The sequence below is a fragment of the Myotis daubentonii genome, chromosome 3, assembly GCF_963259705.1.
Source record: "Myotis daubentonii chromosome 3, mMyoDau2.1, whole genome shotgun sequence".
Classification (NCBI taxonomy): Eukaryota; Metazoa; Chordata; class Mammalia; order Chiroptera; family Vespertilionidae; genus Myotis; species Myotis daubentonii.
Window position 1 is genome coordinate 100,635,982 of NC_081842.1, and position 19,860 is coordinate 100,655,841.

Consider the following 19,860-nt stretch of genomic DNA (forward strand, 5'->3'; position numbering starts at 1 on the left):
CCCTGATTGCCCTGCGGCTCTGTGTGTGACAGCTGCGGCGCCCCAACCCCCTGATAGGCCCTGCTCTGTGTGTGACAGGGTGCGGCGCCTCAACCCCCCGCCCCCCCACAGGACCTGCTCTGTGTGTGACGGGGTAGAGCCATAACCTCCCCATCCATTGGCCCTGCCCTGAGTGTGAGAGTGGCGGCGCCCCAACCCTCTGATCAGCCCTGCTCTGTGGGTGATAGAGGGCAGTGCCCCAACCCCTGATGGGCCCTGTTCTGTGCATGACGGGGGCGGCACCCAACTCCCCAATCGGCCCTGCTCTGAGCCCGACCAGAGGCTGCACCTAGGGATTGTGCCTGCCCTCTGCCACCCGGGAGCAGGCCTAAGCCAGCAGGTTGTTATCTCCTGAGGGGTCCCAGACTGTGAGATGGCACAGGCCAGGCTGAGGGAACCCCCCCCTTACCCCCGAGTGCACAAATTTTTGTGCACTGGTCCTCTAGTATGCATATAAATTATTTGGTAGTTCTCTTGCTGCCTTTCCCTCTGAGATTCGCCAGTCTGTTCCATATTTCCATGCTTCTGGCTCTATTTTATTCATCAGTTTATTATGTTTATTAGATTCCACATATAAGTGAGATCATGTGATATTTATCTTTCTCTGACTGGTTTATTTCACTTAGCATTTTCATTTCCAGGTCCCTCCATGCTGTCTCAAAGGGTAATAGAGCCTTCTTTTTATAGCTGCACTAGAGGCCCGGTGCCCAAATTTCATGCATGGGGGGGGAGGGGGTATTCCTCAGCCTGGCCTGCACCCTCTCCAATCTGGGACCCCTCGGGGGATGGCCAACTGCCAGTTTAGGTCTGATCCCTGAACTGGCAGTCAGACATCCCTCTTGCAATCTGGGACTGCAGGCTTCTAACTGCTTGCCTGCCTGCCTGCCTGATAGCCTTTAATTGCCTCTGCCTGCCAGCCTGATCACCCCTAACTGCGCCCCTGCCAGTCTGATCTCCCCTAACTTCCTCTGCCTTGACCCCTATCACCATGGTTTTGTCTGGAAAGAGGACCAGATGACTGGAAGATGTCTGGTTGACCTGGTCTAATTAGCATATTACCCTTTTATTAGTATAGATCAGGGGTGGGCAAACTTTTTGACTCGAGGACCACAATGGGTTCTTAAACTGGACTGGAACAAAAGCATGGATGGAGTGTTTGTGTGAACTAATATAAATTCAAAGTAAACATTACATAAAAGGGTATGATCTTTTTTTTTTTTTTTTTAGTTTTATTCATTTCAAACGGGCCAGATCTGGCCCGGGGGCCGTAGTTTGCCCACGGCTGGTATAGATAGTATTCCATTCTGTAAATGTATAACAACCCAACAAAGTAAGACTTTTCATATTTCATTTTTATAGATGTGAAAGAGCAAATTCAGAGACTTTAACTTATTGCCTAAGCTTATACAACTATTAGTTGTCAAAGAAAGAATTTGGATTTTGAGACATATAATCTTCCTGTTGTTATAATCTTTCTCCTCACACAAGAATAAGAATGCACAACTTCCCCTTGGTGGGAAACTAATTCTGCAATGTAGCTTTGCAATGACCGAGGAACAGTAATGGGAACATTTGCAGTTGAATATGAAAACAAAGCAAATGAAAAGGCAAGGAGATTAGGGAAGGCTGAGGCTACTACCCTCCCAGATGCAGCTTTAGACACCCATAGTCCTATTTCAATTCCAGAGGTCATCTTGCCAGAGTACGGGTCACCTTTGCCCATGGCATTGATACCCAAGTTGTCTGGATTCTCTTGGCAGTAACTCAACTATAACACAGAAGATGAGTGGTAGCTTCAGGTTGATAAGCAGAAGACCCTGCTTTGCATTCCTGTTTCACCACTCTCATTAAAGCACACTGTTGGCTCAAGCCTTTTGCTGACTCAGGGCTTATGTCTACTTCTTTCTCTTGTATCCCTTTCCCCTTGCAGCACTTGTGCTATGCAGAACAGTAGAAGCACTTTTGAAAATACCAAAAGAAAGGAGCTTAATCAAAGACATGTAGAGATGACATCTTAATAATAATTAATTACAAAGTGTCCCATGGAAATGTTTTTCAGTCATTAAAGAGGTAAGCCACTATTAGTTTCTAGTTGTTATAATAACTACAAATCACAACAGTAAGTCTAAACTGCTTGAAGCCCATTATTTTAAGTGATACCCAGTTCCTTAGAGCAGTGGTCAGCAAACTCATTAGTCAACAGAGCCAAATACCAACAGTACAATGATTGAAATTTTTTTTGAGAGCCAAATTTTTAAAAATTAAACTATATAGGTAGGTACATTGTTATTAACTTAATTAGGGTGCTCCTAAGGCTTAGGAAGAGCCACACCCAAGGGGCCAAAGAGCCGCATGTGGCTCACGAGCCGCAGTTTGCCGACCATGGCCTTAGAGCACCAGAAACAACAAAAAAAACACCCAAAAAAGTGGAAATATTAAAAACAGTGCCACTATACAGTACAGAAAACAAAAATTACTATCATTGCAAAGGGAAAAATAGAATATGATAGAACCTATATCAGTCATCTAGTCAAACCACATTATTTTACTTAGATGACAACTAGAGCAATGAAGATGATATATTTGGAGTATATTAAGAGCTGGATGAAATTCAAAAGGTCATCAAATAATTTGATCAATCATTCAAACCTAAATGTAAATTAAAACCAATGCCAACTTCAGTGCTATCCATTTTTTCAACATTTCCAAAGAACATTAATAACCTTCACAATGTTCACTTTTTAACTTTTTATTTTATGGAAAACTTCCCTAATCTGATATTCACCCTTAAAGTTGAACTCTAAACCATATTTTTGTTCTGTGTGTGTGTTTTTTTTTCTGCTCTGAGTGAAGTATATCATCCTTTGTCTCTGTATTATAATTAGGCTTGAGTTCAGTTGGCCCTGGAGGCAAGGAGAGAACAAAATACAGAATCTTAAACTCGGTGTGACTTTTTGTTTCTTTGACTGGTCTTCATAGACTTCATGCTTAAAACTTTAAGTTTCTAGTTTTAAATCTTCATACCTCTCTGTAGCTTTTTGTAGCACTTTGATAATTCAGGTATTTTTGCTTCATGGGCTTTTGCTCTGAGGACTATTTGGAAAAACAAAGATGAACAGAAAAAAGTTATTTGGACAATTTTTTTTCTTGTTGCCTATTATTATACTATCTATTGTTTATTGTCTATGTAAGTTTAAGTAGTGTTGATATGAGCGGAGATGAAAAGTCCAATGAGCACATTTGTCAAATTTTCTGTGAAATATTTAATAGCAACAGGTCCACAGAAGAGACATATATATTTTAAAGAACTTTTCTTCATTAGAATCACTTGGAGTTTCATCAATGCTAAGTTCCTTTTGTGGTAAAGGTATTTTTAATTATGTGCATAATTATGGTTCTGTGTGCTTTCTGAAATTTTTATATAAAACTATTTCTGCATTTATTTTACATACTAGTAGCCCGGTGCACGAAATTCATGCACATTAAAAGGGAATTAATTGCCCTAACCAGTTTGGCTCAGTGGATAGAGCATCGGCCTGCAGACTCAAGGGTCCCAGGTCCGATTCCGGTCAAGGGCATGTACCTTGGTTGCGGGCACATCCCCAGTGGGGAGTGTGCAGGAGGCAGCTGATCGATGTTTTTCTCTCATCGATGTTTCTAACTCTCTATCCCTCTCCCTTCCTCTCTGGAAAAAATCAATAAAATATTTTTTTTTTAAAAAGGTAATTAATTAGCAGAGATATTTTAACATTGCTATTTGCCCTTTCTCTATAATATAAATGTGAGAGATGAAAGGAAATTAGTAAAATGTATATGAAAATAATATATAAATTTATTAATAAATAAACAGTAACAAAAGGATATAACAACAACAGAGGCATGATATAAAAACGACAAAAACATGATATGAAAACAACAAAAACATGACATAAAAACAACAGTGATGCAAACAATGGCTGATAAAGTGTTTAAACTTATTCTAATATCTCCCTGTACACCAGATTAAGAATTAAAACACTTTCAGAGCGCTTGACTAATTTCCCTTGTGATGAAGTACTTAGAACTTTAACTGTAACATCACATGCTCTTCAAACTTGAGAGAAAGCGACATATAACTGACCATGCGCAAAAATGGGTTCAGGTAGGAATATGCCTACTTTGTCTAGAGTTTGCCCTTGTGATTTATTAATAGTCATCACAAATGCTGGCATCACGAAAAACCGTCATCAAATCAATTTAAATGGGAGGCCAGTGTCAGATGGGGACAAATTAATTCTTGGAATCAGAACAGCCTCTCCCTCTGCAGATCCTGTTTATATTTCAGCTTCGATAATGTTAGGTCATAATATTTTGATAATAAATCTGGTACCATTACAAAGACCCCATTTACTATTGAGATTTCTCAATAGCATGATGATTGCACCCACTTTCAATTTTAATTTATGACACGGCATTCCAGAAGGAGTAATACTATTCAGAAATTCGATGGGGAAATTTTCCTTTGTTTCTTTGTTATGGGGTGGGGCCACATCAGTAACAAAGAAACAGAATTAAAACTTTATTGTGGGGAGCCGCTACAGTGTTTTGGATAGGTTCAAGCTTTGGACTGATGAGAGAGCACAGTCCTCTCATTGCCACGTGCAAGTCCCAGCTTGGAGGGCAGTGCCCTCCCAGCACAATTATAGCCAACTGTTGTAGTTGTAAGCTTGAACCTATGGTCCGACCATGTACCTGAGTGATGTGGGCTTGAAAGAGTTCAGGTGTATGTAGTTGAGTAGGATTGAAACCCATGAGAATGTTTGTAAACATCTTGGTCACGCCCTTACTTTGCCTCGTAGCATCTGCTATAAAATAAAGGCATGGCTGTGGGCACGGTCGCTGTCTCTCAGAGAAGCAGCATCCCACCGAGACCCGACCTTCATTCTCTTGTCTGTCTTTTCTAAGCCTTTCAGCCACCCCACTCAGGTTCACCCGTGCTGGCGCGGCACACTTTAGAAAGATCTGCCTCCAAGCTCCCAGGGCAGGTTCCTGCCTCAAACTCTGCCTTACAGGAAACAGCTCCGGGAAACAGCTTGGGGGAGAGCGCAGCCGTTGCCAAGACAACCCCTGTAGGACTGACTTCCACTGGGTCGTGGCTGTACGTCTGTATGTGACGAACATCACCCATGGTTTTTATATAAATAGATTAATTATTTACTTATTTATTTTTAACTAGCTGTACCTGGCCATGCGTTGCTGTGGCTCAGTCTGGTTAAATGGAAAAGAAAGAAAAGAGAAAGTGCATGTTTCTAATATGTTTAATTTCACAATGCTTGTAGGTATACAATATTTTTTGTTGTTCCATTGTCTATGCAGATATAGAGATTGTCTGGTTTGCCGACTCTAGATCATGCAACATATAATTGTCCATGTGAGAAGCAATCCATGTCTAGATCTAAACCGCACAATTCTAAAGATTGGCCCGGAGCTTTGTTGATGGTGATTGCAAATGCCAATCGAATTGGGAATTGCAATCTCTTAAATTGAAATGGCATGAACGCTATGATAAATGACGCAGCTCAATTCCAACGCAATGTTACATGAAATAATTAAATCAAAATGAAAAAAATCGAAATCTATGAAAATTCAATTTAACAATGCAATTGGAAACATTGAAATAGAATCGTAAAATTGGAAATTTGGAAATTGTAAATGGATCGTAATCAGAAACATTGAAACAGAATCGTAAAATATTTAGTATAGAGTGTGTTGCTTTTACGTCCAACAGATGGCATTGTTTTTCAAAAAAAGCATGTTTTTACCTGTCACAGGTGTGACATCTATATAATATAGGTATATAAAAACATGTGTGTATTCCAATGCAATGTTGTGTCAAAATTTCAAAGCAATCGGTAAAGAACTTATGGAGATTTAAGATTTTGAACAAACAAACATTTACATTTTTATTTATATAGATTAAACTTATTGGAGTACAGGTTTCAAGTTTACAACTCAACAAAACATCATTTATACCTGCATTGTGCTCCCACTGCACCAAGCAAAGTCTCTTTCTGTCCCCATTCACCCCTCATTTTGCACACCTTCATCTAATCCAGTGGTTCTCAACCTTCCTAATGCCATGACCCTTTAATACAGTTCTTCATGTTGTGTTGACTCCCAACCATAAAATTATTTTTGTTGCTACTTCATAACTGTAATTTTGCTACTATTATGAATCGTAATGTAAATATCTGATATGCTATATGTGTTTTCCGATGGTCGCGACCCACAGGTTGAGAACCGCTATACCCTTTCCCTCAGGCTATTACCACACTTGTCTCTATGTGAATATGAATATACATATATATATATTAGAGGCCTGGTGCACAAAAATTCATGCACTCAGGGGGGTTCATCAGCCTGCCTGCACCCTCTCACAATCCTGGACCCCTTGGGTAAGGGTCTCTAGGCCTGGCCTGAGATCAGGGTCTATCAGGGCTTTCCTTCCCCCGGCTGCAGGCAGCTGGCCCTGCCCCCACTGCTGTCACTGCTTGCCATTTGTGCAGCGCTGCCCCCCCCCCCCCGCCACTGGTTGCCTCCCTCTGAAGGTGGCAGGTATGGTGTGTGATGACTTGGCTGCCCTGGGCCTCCCTCTGTGGGGTGATCGCTGGCCAGCTGCACACCTGCCACAGTGTCGCCAGCTGGTGGCCTGGGCCTCCTCTTTTTTTTTTTTTTTTTTAAAGTACGAAATGTTTACTGAGAGATACAGAACTGAGTACTAGGAAGGGCTGACCAGGATGGAAATGCACCACACCCTGCCCCTGCTCTGTCAGGACATCCAGTCTGTAAACATTCAGTGAGTATGTGCTTTGGCAGGGCGCCCCTGCCTCGTGCCCACAGCAACTCTAGCAGGGCCGGTGAGGGTGCACCCCGACTGCCACTCCGAGCAGGATTGAGCTGGCCTACGGTGGGTGGGTACATCAGGGCCTGGCACCGTGCCCTTCTCCAGCCTTGCATTAGGATCAGGGTCAGGGTTAAGGCTGGGAGAGGCAGATTGCAGTTTTACTCTGAGTTCCATACTCAGTCTAATTTTGGTTGCAACTCATGGCTTTTCCTGGCTGCTCCTTTGGGAGGTCCTTTGGGTGGGTGCCCTGGCGGAGAGGCCGGAGAAGTGCCCACAGCTGCTTGGTTGGGCATCTCTCTGGCCCAGAACTCTGTCCTGCCTCCTGCAAGCCTGGCCCCAGGCAGAACAGGCCTCCCTCAGGACTACTTTGGTCTCAGCGCTTGGTCCTGGGTTTCATCAGCCTGGGTTTCTTCCCCTGGTGTGGCTGATCTGAGTTTCACAAAAAAGCCTGGCCGATGCTGGCTGTGCTGAGCCTCACGGAAGAGTTTTTCATGCAGCAAAGAAGAGCCCTCTGGGACCCTCCTCCTCCACCTTCTCTGCATCTCCTCCACCTCTTCCCCCTCCCAGCCTACGGTCACTTCTTCTCCAGCTGCTCCAGCAGTGGGTTGCCTTCTGAGTCGGGGGTCTTAACACGGTCGGTCCTGACGATGCAGGTGGGGCGATGCCGGTTGAGCATCAGGATGAGCTGCTGCCGCTCCTGCTTCAGCTCCTCCATCTGGGTTTTCAGCTCCGCATTCATGAGCTCCAGCCACTCGGATTCCCGCTGCAGAAACTCCGTCCGCTCCTTCTTGTTCCGACATCGGGCAGCCACCACTTTGTTCTTTTCCAGGTGCCTTTTCCTCTGCTCCTCTTTCTCATCTAGCTCACTTTTCACAGGTTGAGGCCTCTTGCCAAGTTTCACCTCCAGGAAGTGCAAAGGGGCGATCATGGCCCCAATGTGGCAGATGTCAGCATATTTCAGCTTCTCTGCAGTCAGGGCCAAGCTGGGGAATCCGGTCAGGGGACTGAGCCCTGGCAGAGAGCCCGCAGTCATGGAAGGGTCCGAGATCTGCCCAGGCATCATAGCAGGAGGAGTGGCAGTCCAGCCCTGCAGGAGCCACAGGGGAGGCTGTGACCCTGGGGCCTGGGCCAGGCTGCAGGCGCCATGCCCGCTCAGGAGCCGCAGTAGTGCCAGCCCCACCCTGCAGCATCCACTGCTGCCAGCGCCTCCCGTCGCAGCCCCCGAGTGTTCCTCTCACAGGCTGTGGCCTGGGTCTCCCTCTTTGAGGCAATTGATAGCGGGGCTCTGCCTGCCTGCCTCATCACCCCTAACCATTTGTCTGCCTGCCTGATCGCACCTAACCACTTGCTGGAGGGAAGGGCCATCCCTGTGAGGGGTCATCTGCCTACCTGATTGCCCCTAACCATTCGCCTGCCTACCTAATTGCCCCTAACAGCTCACCTGACTACCTGATCACCCCTAACTGCTCTGCCTGCCTGCCTGATCACCCCTACCTGCTTGCTGTGGGGGCAGGGCCAGTGTGGTGGTTCTAGTCTCTGGTTGTTCTGGTCTTATGCCTCTGGGCTTTTATTATATAGAATATATATATGCTTTATTGCTTAATCCCTTCACCTTCTTTCATCCAGTCCTTCAACTGCCTTCCCCTCTGACAGCTATCAGTCTATTCCATGTATCTATGCCCCTTTGTTTCTATTTTGTTCATCAGTTTATTTTGTTCATGAGATTCTACATATAAGTGAGAACATGTGTTATTTATTTTTCTATAACTGCCTTATTTCACTTGGCATAATAATCTCCAGATCCATTCATACTGTTCCAATAGTTACTATTTCCTTTTTTATGGCAGAATAGTATTCTGTATTCCATTGTGTAAATGGACCACAGTTTTTAGTTTGCTTGCTCGTTCATTTGTTTTATCACTTATCTACTGATGGGCATTCGGGCTGTTTCCAAAGCTTGGCTATCACATAAACAAAATGAAGGGTAAAAATCAAGGGATCATATCAATAGATGCAGAAAAATATTTGATAGAATTCAGCACCCATTTATGATAAAAAAAAAAAAAAACACCTCTCAGCAAAGTGGGACAAGAGGGATCATACTGCAACATAATAAAGGCCATATCTGACACACCCACAGCCAACATCATACTCAATGGGCAAAATCTAAAAGTGTTTCTCCTAAAATCAGGAACAAGACAGGATGTCTGCTTTCACTACTATTATTCAACATAGTACTGGAAGTCCTAGTCATAGAAATTAGAAAAGAAGAAAACATAAAAGGCATCCAAACTGGAAAAGAGAAAGTAAAACTGTCATTCACAGATAATATGATATTGTATGTAGAAATCCCTAAAGACTCCACTAAAAATCTATTAAGTCTAATAAATGAATTCAGCAAAGTAGCAGGATACAAAGTTAATATTCAGACATTGGCTGCATTCTTATACACCAACAATGAACTATCAGAAAGAGAAATTAAATTACGAAAATAATTCCATTTACTATTGCAGCAAAACAAAAACAAATCAAGTACCTAGGAATAAATTTTACCAAGAAGGTAAACGACCTGTACTTGGAAAATTATAGGATACTGAAGAAAGAAATTGGAAGATACTAGGAAGATACTAGTAAGTGGAAGCATATGCCATGTTCATGGATTGGAAGAATTAACATTAAAATGTCCATATTACCAAAAGCAGGCTATAGGTTCAATGAAATTCCTATTAAAATAACAAAGACATATTTTGCAAACTAGAACAAATATTCCAAAAAATTATTTGGAATGAAAAAGACCCCACATAGCCTCAGCAATCTTAAGAAAGAAGAACAAAATTGGAAAGAATCACAATACTAGATGTCTAACTAAAGAGCTTCTGCAGGAAAAAAAAATCAATAAAATGAAAAGGGAACACACTGAATGGGAGAACATATTTGCCAATGATACATCTAGTAAGGGATTAATTTAATTTCTCTGTGTATTGCTGGAAGTCTAAGTAATTAGAAAACGATTAACAATCCACACTAATAAAAAATATAAATATATTTCTGCTGTAACCACGTCTAAGTTACTTCTCAATTTGATCTATGTTACTGTGTTGGTGTCCATTCTTATAATGCCCTCATGGAACGTATTTTAAAAAAATAACTATAGCTAAAACTAAGCCATTCTTATTTGAGGTTTTGTGTGTAAATTTTGCATCTTAACTGCTAAGATTAACCTATCTTCAGGAAGATCAAATTCATAAGAACACTCAAGAACAAGTTTATATGTAATTTAATCTATGTAACCAGCCACGTGATATAATTCATAATTTTGTTTTTCTGAGATAGGCAGAAAACTATGTAAAATCTCAAGTTTCTGCAATATTTCTTGAAACAAAGTATAGAAAGCAAATCATTAAGATATTATTTCTAAAAGAAATATGAAAAATAGTCAGCAAAACAAAAGGAATATACATTATGAAATGGAATGTATGCATTAATGTATTTTAAACTCATTGTTTCTGGCTTTCTTTTTCTAGCATTTTCCTTCATAAGCTATCAGCAAAGAATCACTTATAAAGTAATCATTACTTTTAGTCACTTTCACATAAATTAAAATTAAAAAAATTAAGTTTGAAGTAACAGAAGGAAATATTTTCCTTAGGAATTTTTTAAATGACTTACCACCAATTACTTACTTAAGTTCCGGATGTGACTAACAAATGTACATATGAGAAACATACATTCACTGGCAAGGAGGCACCTGCACCATTAATCTCTAATGAAAGACATTTAACATCCTTGAAGTATTTGTCAATTCTCTGCTATAGAAAACCACCTTTGAGCACTGTCTTTGAACACTGTATGTGCTCTGACTTTTCTCTTACTCAGACAAACAGTGTCACTTCACTACTCAATGAACCAGCCAGTAAATTGGTCCTCCACAATGGGTCTGAAATCAATAACTAATTTTGAAAACTGATTAGTTTGCACCAGAGTAGTAGACAGTTCCGAATTTTGCCGGAGGACATAATCAGCCAGTAAATAGAGGTATTAGTGCACTAGTAATAGGTTGGTAATACAGCCCAAATCTATCGTAAACTCTTTTCCGCAAAGGGCAATTTGAGTCTTTATAAGCAACTTTACTTGTAAATTAAACTTTTTTTTGATGTTGAAATAAAGCCTAGTTTTATTATGCCACATAGCTGGTTAATAAGAGTTGTTTGTAAATGAATTCTAATAAAGCAAGAAAACTCAGCCTTGGGAGACTGTTAAAAAGCTACAGACATTTTTATACATTTTGGTTGGTTGTGAATTCCAGATGTTTCCAACATGAAAAATGTTACGTTTTAACAGTTAATGTTGTATTGCTAGCCATTCAGAAGATGTATCTTTCTATTATATGGGAATGTTGCTATGGAGATAATGTATGTCTGACCTAGAAGAGGTGGTGAGGGAATTGTATTGAAGAAAAGGAGAATATCAATTATGTCAATAATTGAGATGGTAGCGAAAAGGTAGACATCTTACCCACAACCACTTCCGGAAAACATATGTGAATACACCAGGCACAAAATGGATGTTGTTTTAGCTTCTTGCATTGGCTTTATATTTAGCTGCATCAACTGATTATATGGATAAAACCTGACCACTTGATTGTAATGCAAACTGGCACTAAATTTAACACATAGCTTTAAAAATCATTCTAAATGCACATGCTATAGTTTGGCAATTGCTCCAGGGTCCATGTTAGGGCTGTGATAAAATGCAACTTCAGAAATCTGTAGTAAAATATGCCCTTCTTAAAATTCTGAGACAGTTGAGATTCCACAAGCAAAGTTAATCTACAAAACTGGGGGTGGGAAGCTTGATAACACAGCATTCCAGACTGAATTGCTACAGCAGAGCTGAATTGTGATTTCTAATGTGTATACTCAGTTCAATTTGATGCTACACTTGAACTGACAGAGGAAGTGCAGATAGAAAAAAATCATAAACTATATTCCCAGCAGAGATTCCTTGTTTTACTTTGGGTTGGGATGTAAATACTTAGAAATCGGATGGTAATTTAAAACCTCAGGTTACCTTCATTTATTCATTGGAAACTCTTAGTATACAATGGTGGCAGTGCTGGGACAAAGCTCTTAGTCTAGAGCAGGGGTGGGCAAACTTTTTGACTCGAGGGCCACAATGGGTTCTTAAACTGGACTGGAGGGCCGGAACAAAAGCATGGATGGAGTGTTTGTGTGAACTACTATAAATTCAAAGTAAACATCATTACATAAAAGGGTACGGTCTTTTTTTTTTTTTTTTTTTTAGTTTTATTCATTTCAAACGCGCCGGATCCGGCCCGGGGGCCATAGTTTGCCCACAGCTGGTCTAGAGTATTTAATTTACTGCAGTGAAGAAACTAATATTTATTCTTTAATATGTTCACTAGAGGCCTGGTGAATGAAATTCATGTACTGATGGGGGTAGGGGGATTGTCCCTCAGCCCAGTCTGCACCCTTTCCAATCTCAGACATCCCTCTCACAATCCGGGACTGCTGGCTCCCAACTGCTTGCCGGCCTGCCTGCCTGATTGCCCCTAACTGCTTCTGCCTGCCAGCCTGATCACCCCTAACCACTCCCCTGCCAGCCTGATCAATGTCTAACTGCTCCCCTGCTGGCCTGATTGCCTCCAACTGCCATCCACTGCAGGCCTGGTCACCCCCAACTGCCCTCCACTGCTAGCCATATTGTGGTGGCCATCTTGTGACCACATGGGGATGGCCATCTTGTGCCAGGGCATGATGGTCAATTTGCATATTACCTCTTTAGTATACAAGGTATTTAAAAGGGAAACATTTCACCCACAATTCCACTTTTGAAGGAAAACTCTCAGGAAGAAAGAAAAAAAAGGAGAGAAGGAGGAGATATGAAAAGCTGAGGGAGCTCCTTCACTTGGGTTTTGATGCCCCACAGAGGACTTCACTGTGGAAAAGCCCTGGTAGTTTTCTTTTTGTTATTTTTTCTTTTTTGTTAGTTAATCCTCACCCAAGGATATTTGACTTTTAGAGAGGGAGAGAAAAAAACATTGATGTGAGAGAGACACATGGCTTGGTTGCCTCCTGCGCACAACCCACTGGGGTAGGGGATCAAACCTGCAACCCAGGTTTGTGCCCTTGTCAGGGAATAGAATCTGTGACCCTTCAGTGTGTGGCTGATGTGCTACCCACAGAGCCATGCTATCTAAGACCCCACTTTTTTTATTTTTACAAATATTTATTTTTTACTAATTTCTTTATTGATTAAATTATTACATATGTGTCCTTATTCCCACATTATCCCCATCTCCCCGACTCATGCTCTCATGCCCCTGTTGTCTGTGTACATTGGTTAGGCCTATATGCTTGCATATAAATCCTTTGGTTGATCTCTCCCCCTTATCCCCACCCTCCCCTACCTTCCCTCTGAGGTTTGACAGTCTGATTGATGCTTCTCTGTCTCTGGATCTGTTTTTATTCATCAGTTTATGTTGTTCATTATATTCCATAAATAAGTGAGATCATATGATATTTATCTTTCGCTGACTGGCTTATTTCACTTAGCATAATGCTCTCCAGTTCCATTCATGCTGTTGCAAATGGTAAGAACTCCTTCATTTTTAATGCAGCATAGTATTCCATTGTGTAGATGTACCAAAGTTTTTTAATCCACTCATCTACTGATGGGCACTTAGGCTGTTTCCAAATCTTAGCTGTGGTGAATTGTGCTGCTATGAACACAGGGGTGCATATATCCTTTCTAATTAGTGTTTCCAGTTTTTTGGAACATATTATTAGAAGTGGGATCACTGGGTCAAATGAAAGTTCTGTTTTTAGTTTTTTGAGGAAACTCCATACTGTTCTCCACAGTGGCTGCACCAGTCTGCATTCCCACCAGCAGTGCAAAAGGGTTCCTTTTTCTCCACATCCTCGCCAGCACTTGTCCTTTGTTGATTTGTTGATGATAGCCATTCTGACAGGTGTGAGAGGGTACCGCATTGTTGTTGTGATTTGCATCTCTCAGATGATTAGTGACTTTGAGCATGTTTTCATAGTTCTTTTGGCCTTTCTTCCATATTCTTTCAAAAAGTATCTATTTAGGTCCGTTGACCATCTTTGGGTTGTTTATCTTCCTCTTGTTAAGTTGTATGAGTTCCCTGTAATGTTGGAGATTAAAACCTTATCGGTGATAACATTTGAAAATATGTTTTCCCATGCAGTGGGCTTTCTTGTTGTTTTGTTGATGGTTTCTTTTGCTGTGCAGAAGCTTTTTATTTTGATGTAATCCCATTTGTTTATTTTCTCTTTAGTTTCCATTGCCCTAGGAGCAGTATCAGTGAAGAAATTGTATTGTCTTTATCTGGTTTTGATATTAGGGTGATGCTGGCTTCATAGAATGAGCTTGGACGTGTTTCTTCCTCTTGAAGTTTTTGAAATAGTCTGAGGAGGATAGGTTTTAGTTCTTCCTTGAATTTTTGGTAAATCTCCCCTGTGAAGCCATCTGGGCCCAGGCTTTTGATTGCTGGAAGCTTTTTGATGACTGCTTCAATTTCTTCCATAGTCATTGGCCTATTGAAATTTTTAGAATATATCTGATTGAGTTTTGGAAGGTCGTATTTTTCTAGGAATATGTCCATTTCCTCCAAGTTGTCTAATTTGTTAGAATAGAGTTGTCCATAGTATTTTTTAACAATCCTTTATATTTCTGTGGGGTCTGTTGTTATTTCGCCTCTTACATTTCTGATTTTGTTTATTTGGGTCCTCTGTCTTTGCTTCTGGGTGAGCCTGGCTAGAGGTTCATCAATCTTGTTTATCTTTTCAAAGAACCAGCTCTTGGTTTCATTGATCTTCTGTATTGTTTTTTTTGGTCTCTATGTCATTTATTTTTCCTCTGATCTTTATTATTTCCTTCCTTCTGGATACTGTGAGCTTTTCTTGTTGCTCTCTTTCTAATTCTTTGAGTTGTAGAGTTAGATAATTTACTACCATTTTTTTTCTTGTTTTTTGAGGTAGGCTTGTAGAGCTATAAACTTCCCTCTCAGGACTGCTTTCATTGTGTCCCACAGATTTTAGATTGTTGTGTTTTCATGGTCATTAGTTGCCAGGATGTTTTCAACTTCTTCTTTGATCTCTTTGGTATCCCAATCATTGTTTAATAGCATGCTTTTCACCTTCCAAATGTTTGATTTTTTTTTATTGTTTTTATTATAGTTTACTTCTAATATTATGCCACTGTGGTCTGAGTAGATGTTTGGTATGATTTCAATCTTCTTAATTTGGGGAGACTTTGCTTGTGACTCAATATGTGGTCTATTTTTGAAAATGTACCATGTGCACTTGAGAAGAATGTATATTTCATGGCTTTGGGGTGAAATGTTCTGAAAATGTCAATTAAGTCCATTTGATCTAGTGAGTCATTTAGGATTGATGTTTCTTTGCTGATTTTTTGTCTAGAGGATTAATCCAATGATGTCAATGGTGTATTAAAGTCCCTTACTATGATTGTATTATTGTCAATCTCTCCCTTGATATCTTCCTGGAGTGTTTTTTTTTTTTAATGTATTTGAGTACTCCTGCATTGGGTGCATATATGTTTATCAGGGTTATATCCTCTTGTTGTATCGATTCCTTTAGTATTATGAATTGGCCTTTCTTATCTCTTGTTATGGCCTTCACTTTGAGATCTATTTTGTCAGATATAAGTATTGCTACCCCACCTTTTTTTTTTCATTTCCATTTGCCTGAAAGATATTTTTCCATCCCTTCACTTTCAGTCTATGTGAGTTCCTCATTCTGAGGTAGGTCTCTTGTAGAGAGCATATATATGGGCCATGTTTCCTTATCCATTCAGCCACTTGATGTCTTTTTATTGGAGAATTTAGTCCATTTATGTTTAAAGTTATTATTGAAAGATACTTGTTTGTAGCCATTTTTGTGCCTGTTTTCTTTTTGTTTGTTTGTTTGTGAAGCTTCTTATTTCCCCTTCAATTTTGAATGATAGCCTTGCTGGATAGAGTATTCTTGGATTCATTCCCTTGCTTTGCATCACTTTGTAAATATTCTTCCATTCTTTTATGGCCTGATGTGTTTCTGTTGAGAAATCATTGGATAATCTAATGGGAGATCCCTTGTATGTAACTTTCTGTCTCTCTCTTGCAGCCTTTAAGATTCTCTCTTTGACCTGAACATTTGCCATCCTAATTATGATGTGTCTTGGTGTGGGTCTTTTTGGGTTCATCCTGTTTGGGACTCTGTGCTTGTGTGACGTTTTTCTTCCTCACCCCAGGGAAGTTTTCTGATATTATTTCTTCAAATAGGTTTTCTAACCCTTGTTCCTCTTCCTGTTGTTCTGTTACCTCTATTATTCGTATGTTGCTTCGTTTCATGTTTTCCCATAGCTCCCTTAGGCTCTCCTCCTGTCTTTTAATTTTTTTCTCCAATTGCAGTTCACTTTGGGTGTGTTTTTCTTCCCTGTCTTCTAATTCGCTAATTCGGTCCTCCGCTTCTCCTAGTCTACTTTTGAAACTTTCCATGGTGTTTTTTATTGCAGCTATATCACTCTTCATTTCTTCTTGATTCTTACATAAGTTGTTGATTTTTTTCATTCATTTCTTCTTGATTCTTGCATAAGTTGTTGATTTTTTCCTCCATCCTGTTTATGCACTCTAGGATCCTTAGTCTGAATTCTTTTTCTGACATATTGCATGCCTCTGTTTCACTTAGCTGCTTTTCTGGTGAGTCCTTTTCTTTCCTTTGGGTGTTTCTTTGTCTACCCATTTTTGGTCTCACAAATTGATTTAGATGTTGAATCATGCAGGGGCTGCTCCTTGGGCAGCAGTGGCTCCTCAGGCTGCGGTAACCCCTCGGGTGGTCACAGAAGTGACTGTTCCTCAATTGGCAGCAGCTCCTCTGGTGGGTGCTGTTCGCAGCAGTGGTGTCTCCCCTGGCTGGTGGGAGAGGCTGCTCACACAGCTGCTGTTCCTTGGACAGGGGTTGGCTGATAACGAGGCTGCTGCTCCTCATATGGGTGCAGACTGAGCACGGCTGCTGCTCCTTGGACGAGGGTGGGGTGTTCATTTGGCTTCTGTTCCTTGACAGGGCCAGACTGCTCATGTGGCTGCTGCTCCTTGGACCAGGGCTGACTACACTCTGCTGCTGTTCCTCAGATGGGGCGAGCTGCTCATGAGGCTGCCACTTCTTGGACAGGGGCAGGTTGCTTACAGGGCTACTCCTCCTCGTATGGATGCAGCTGCTCGTGCAGCTCCTGCTCCTCTGATCGGGGCCTGATGCTTGTGCAGCTGCTGCTCCTCAGGCGGGAGTGAGCTGCATGTGCGGCTGTTGCACCTCAGACGGGGGCAAGCTGCTCACCCAGTTGCTGCTTGTTGGACAGGTGAAGGCTGTGTGTGGCTGCTGCTCCTCAGACCAGTGTGGATTACATAGGGCTGCTGCTTCTCAGACGTGGACAGTCTGCTCATGTGGCTGCTGCTCCTCAAATAGGTTCAGGCTGTTCGAGGTGCTGCTGTTCCTTGTACATGGGTGGGCTCCTCAGACAGCTGCTGCTCCTCAGATGTGGGCAGGTTGCTCGCACAGCTGCTGCTCCTCAGATAGGTACAGGGTGCGGGATGCACGCAGCATGCAGCTGCTGCTCTCTTTGGACAGGGATAGGCTGCACTGGGCTGCCGCTCCTCTATTATGGTCAGGCTGCTCATGCAGCTGCTGCTCCTTGACAGGGTGGACTGCTCACGTAGTTGCTGCTCCTTGGACGGGGGAGCAGGCTGCTCACACAGCTGCTTCTCTTTGGACAGGGGCAGGCCACGTGATGCTTCCATTCTTAGGCCTGAGGCAAGCTACCCTCGGGGCTGCTGCTCCTTGGACAGGAGCGGGCTGCTCATGTGTCTGCTGCTCACGTGGTTGCAGTGCCCTAGGCTAAAGCATTGGGCTGGTCAGAGGGGAGCATGCTTCAGAACTCACAGGAGCCTGTGCCCAGTGTGTCTGGAGACTTGTTGACTCTGGGACCATAGCTGAGGTAGCAGGTCCCTGGCAGGGGTGGCTGTAGAGTCCCAGGTGTTATCTGAGGGCACCCTGGTTGGAGGTGAGGCTGGGCTCCCAGTTACAGCAGCTTTTTCTTTCAAAAGACTAGACCTATGAGGATGAGCCAGCCTCCTGGTACTGTTTACAATGGTATCACAGGCTGCCTAATTAGGCGAACCCAGTTAGCCTGCCCCCAAAGGTCTTGTGGGATCTAACTGTGCCTCACTCACATACACACACACACACCCCACATGACCACACACTCCTCTTTTGCTCCCTTACTCACTCACACTCTCTCCCTCACTGCTGCTTTCTTCCTGTCTCAGTGATTGGTTCTGGGGTGTTATTGACCCGTTCGTGGATGGAGTTTCCTCTCTAGGTGTCTGGTTATGAGGCTCGCTCTCTAGCACCTGTCCAGACAGGATAAAATTCACCTCGACAAGACACAACACAAAGGGAACAAAGCACGAATGTACTCACAACAACAACCCCCCTATAAGTGACCACCTGAGAAAAGAGAATTAGGGGAGACAAAAGAGAGCATAAATGATATCAAAGGTAGAGAAAAAGATAAGAGAGAAAAGAAAAAGGAAGAAAAGGGAGATTTTATATATATATATATATATATATATATATATATATATATATATATATATATAAAACACCACCAAACCAATAGATAAACAAACAGACAAACAAAAAAATACAAACACCGAACCCGCAGCAAAGAGGGGGTGGGGGCAGAATTTGTAAAGGCTGAGCTTATATACAGAAAATAAAGTTAAGAATTGGATGAATATGGGGAGGACCTAAGTTCAGTGTAGAGGAAGTAGAAATGGAATGGGTGGATAAGAGGAAAGGGAATGAGAAGAAAATAATAATAATAAATTTACAAAAAAATTAATTTTAAAAATGGTATAAAAATAGCAAATAAAATAAAATAGAGTGGTGGAAAAGTAATGCGAAAAGAAATAGAAAATAAAGCAACAGACAAAAAGAGGAAAACAAAGAAAAAAGAGATAACAAAATAATAATTAAAAAATAAAAATTTAAAAGTGAAGTGTTCCTTTGGCTGGCTCAGGTTCCTGTTGCTGGGACTGAAGATCTCTCTTTAGGCCAGTCCCTTTGGACTCTCAGGGACTATTTAGATTTTTTTTTTAATCCTTTGTACCATTCAGGGTGGAATCTGGGTGTGGCTGTATTGGTTGCCTAGACACTGCAGTGAGGAGCTATCTCTTCAGGAAAAATGGCTGCCCAGGTCTTGGGCTCAGGCATGACTCAGCACCAGACTCACTGCCGCTTCTCCTGGACTCCCCTCTCTCCCCAGATTCCACAAGTCCACACCTTCTCGCAGACCTCAGCCACAGGTAAGTGTCTGTATCCAAAAGGTCCTATGAACTAGGCTCAGTGAAGAAAGGCCTCTTCGTCTCTGTGCGCTCCTCTCCTGCCAGCACTGCATGGTCTGGTCAGCCCTCCAGGTCTCCCTCTCTGTGTTCCCTTTCCTGACTGTGGACCCAGATCTAGAATCCCCACGCCATCCCGCAGTTCTGTGGACCTTCTTTCTACAGTCAGACACTGTGCCTGTCCCCAGGGACGTGGCTTGGTGCTGATTCTGTGCGGATTCCCTCTGACCCTCTGGGCTCAGAGGTCTGGCAGACTCTCCTGCCCAGAATCTTGATTTTACCTTTCTCCAGGGATCCTCGGCCCTTCCCAGCTGCAAACCGTCTCCCAGCTGAGTCTCTTTCACCAGTTCAGGCTGGATGTTACTCATTTTAGCTGCTCACCCTATCTGCTCTGGGACAAGGCTCGGGATGTGCCTGTCTATGCGGCCACCATTTTATCTCTCCCCCCACTATTTTTTTCTAATCTGTGTTCCTGAGATAATGTACTCAGGTT

The 19,860-nt window shown here is 42.1% G+C and overlaps 1 protein-coding gene across 1 annotated transcript; it reads right to left on the minus strand.

Moving 5' to 3' along the window:
- Positions 1-7,236: 7,236 nt before the first annotated feature.
- LOC132229334 (jun dimerization protein 2-like) lies at positions 7,237-8,012 on the minus strand. Its single transcript, XM_059686028.1, has one exon. The coding sequence runs from the start codon at positions 7,983-7,985 to the stop codon at positions 7,497-7,499; it is 489 nt and encodes a 162-aa protein (XP_059542011.1). The 5' UTR covers positions 7,986-8,012; the 3' UTR covers positions 7,237-7,496.
- Positions 8,013-19,860: the final 11,848 nt, after the last annotated feature.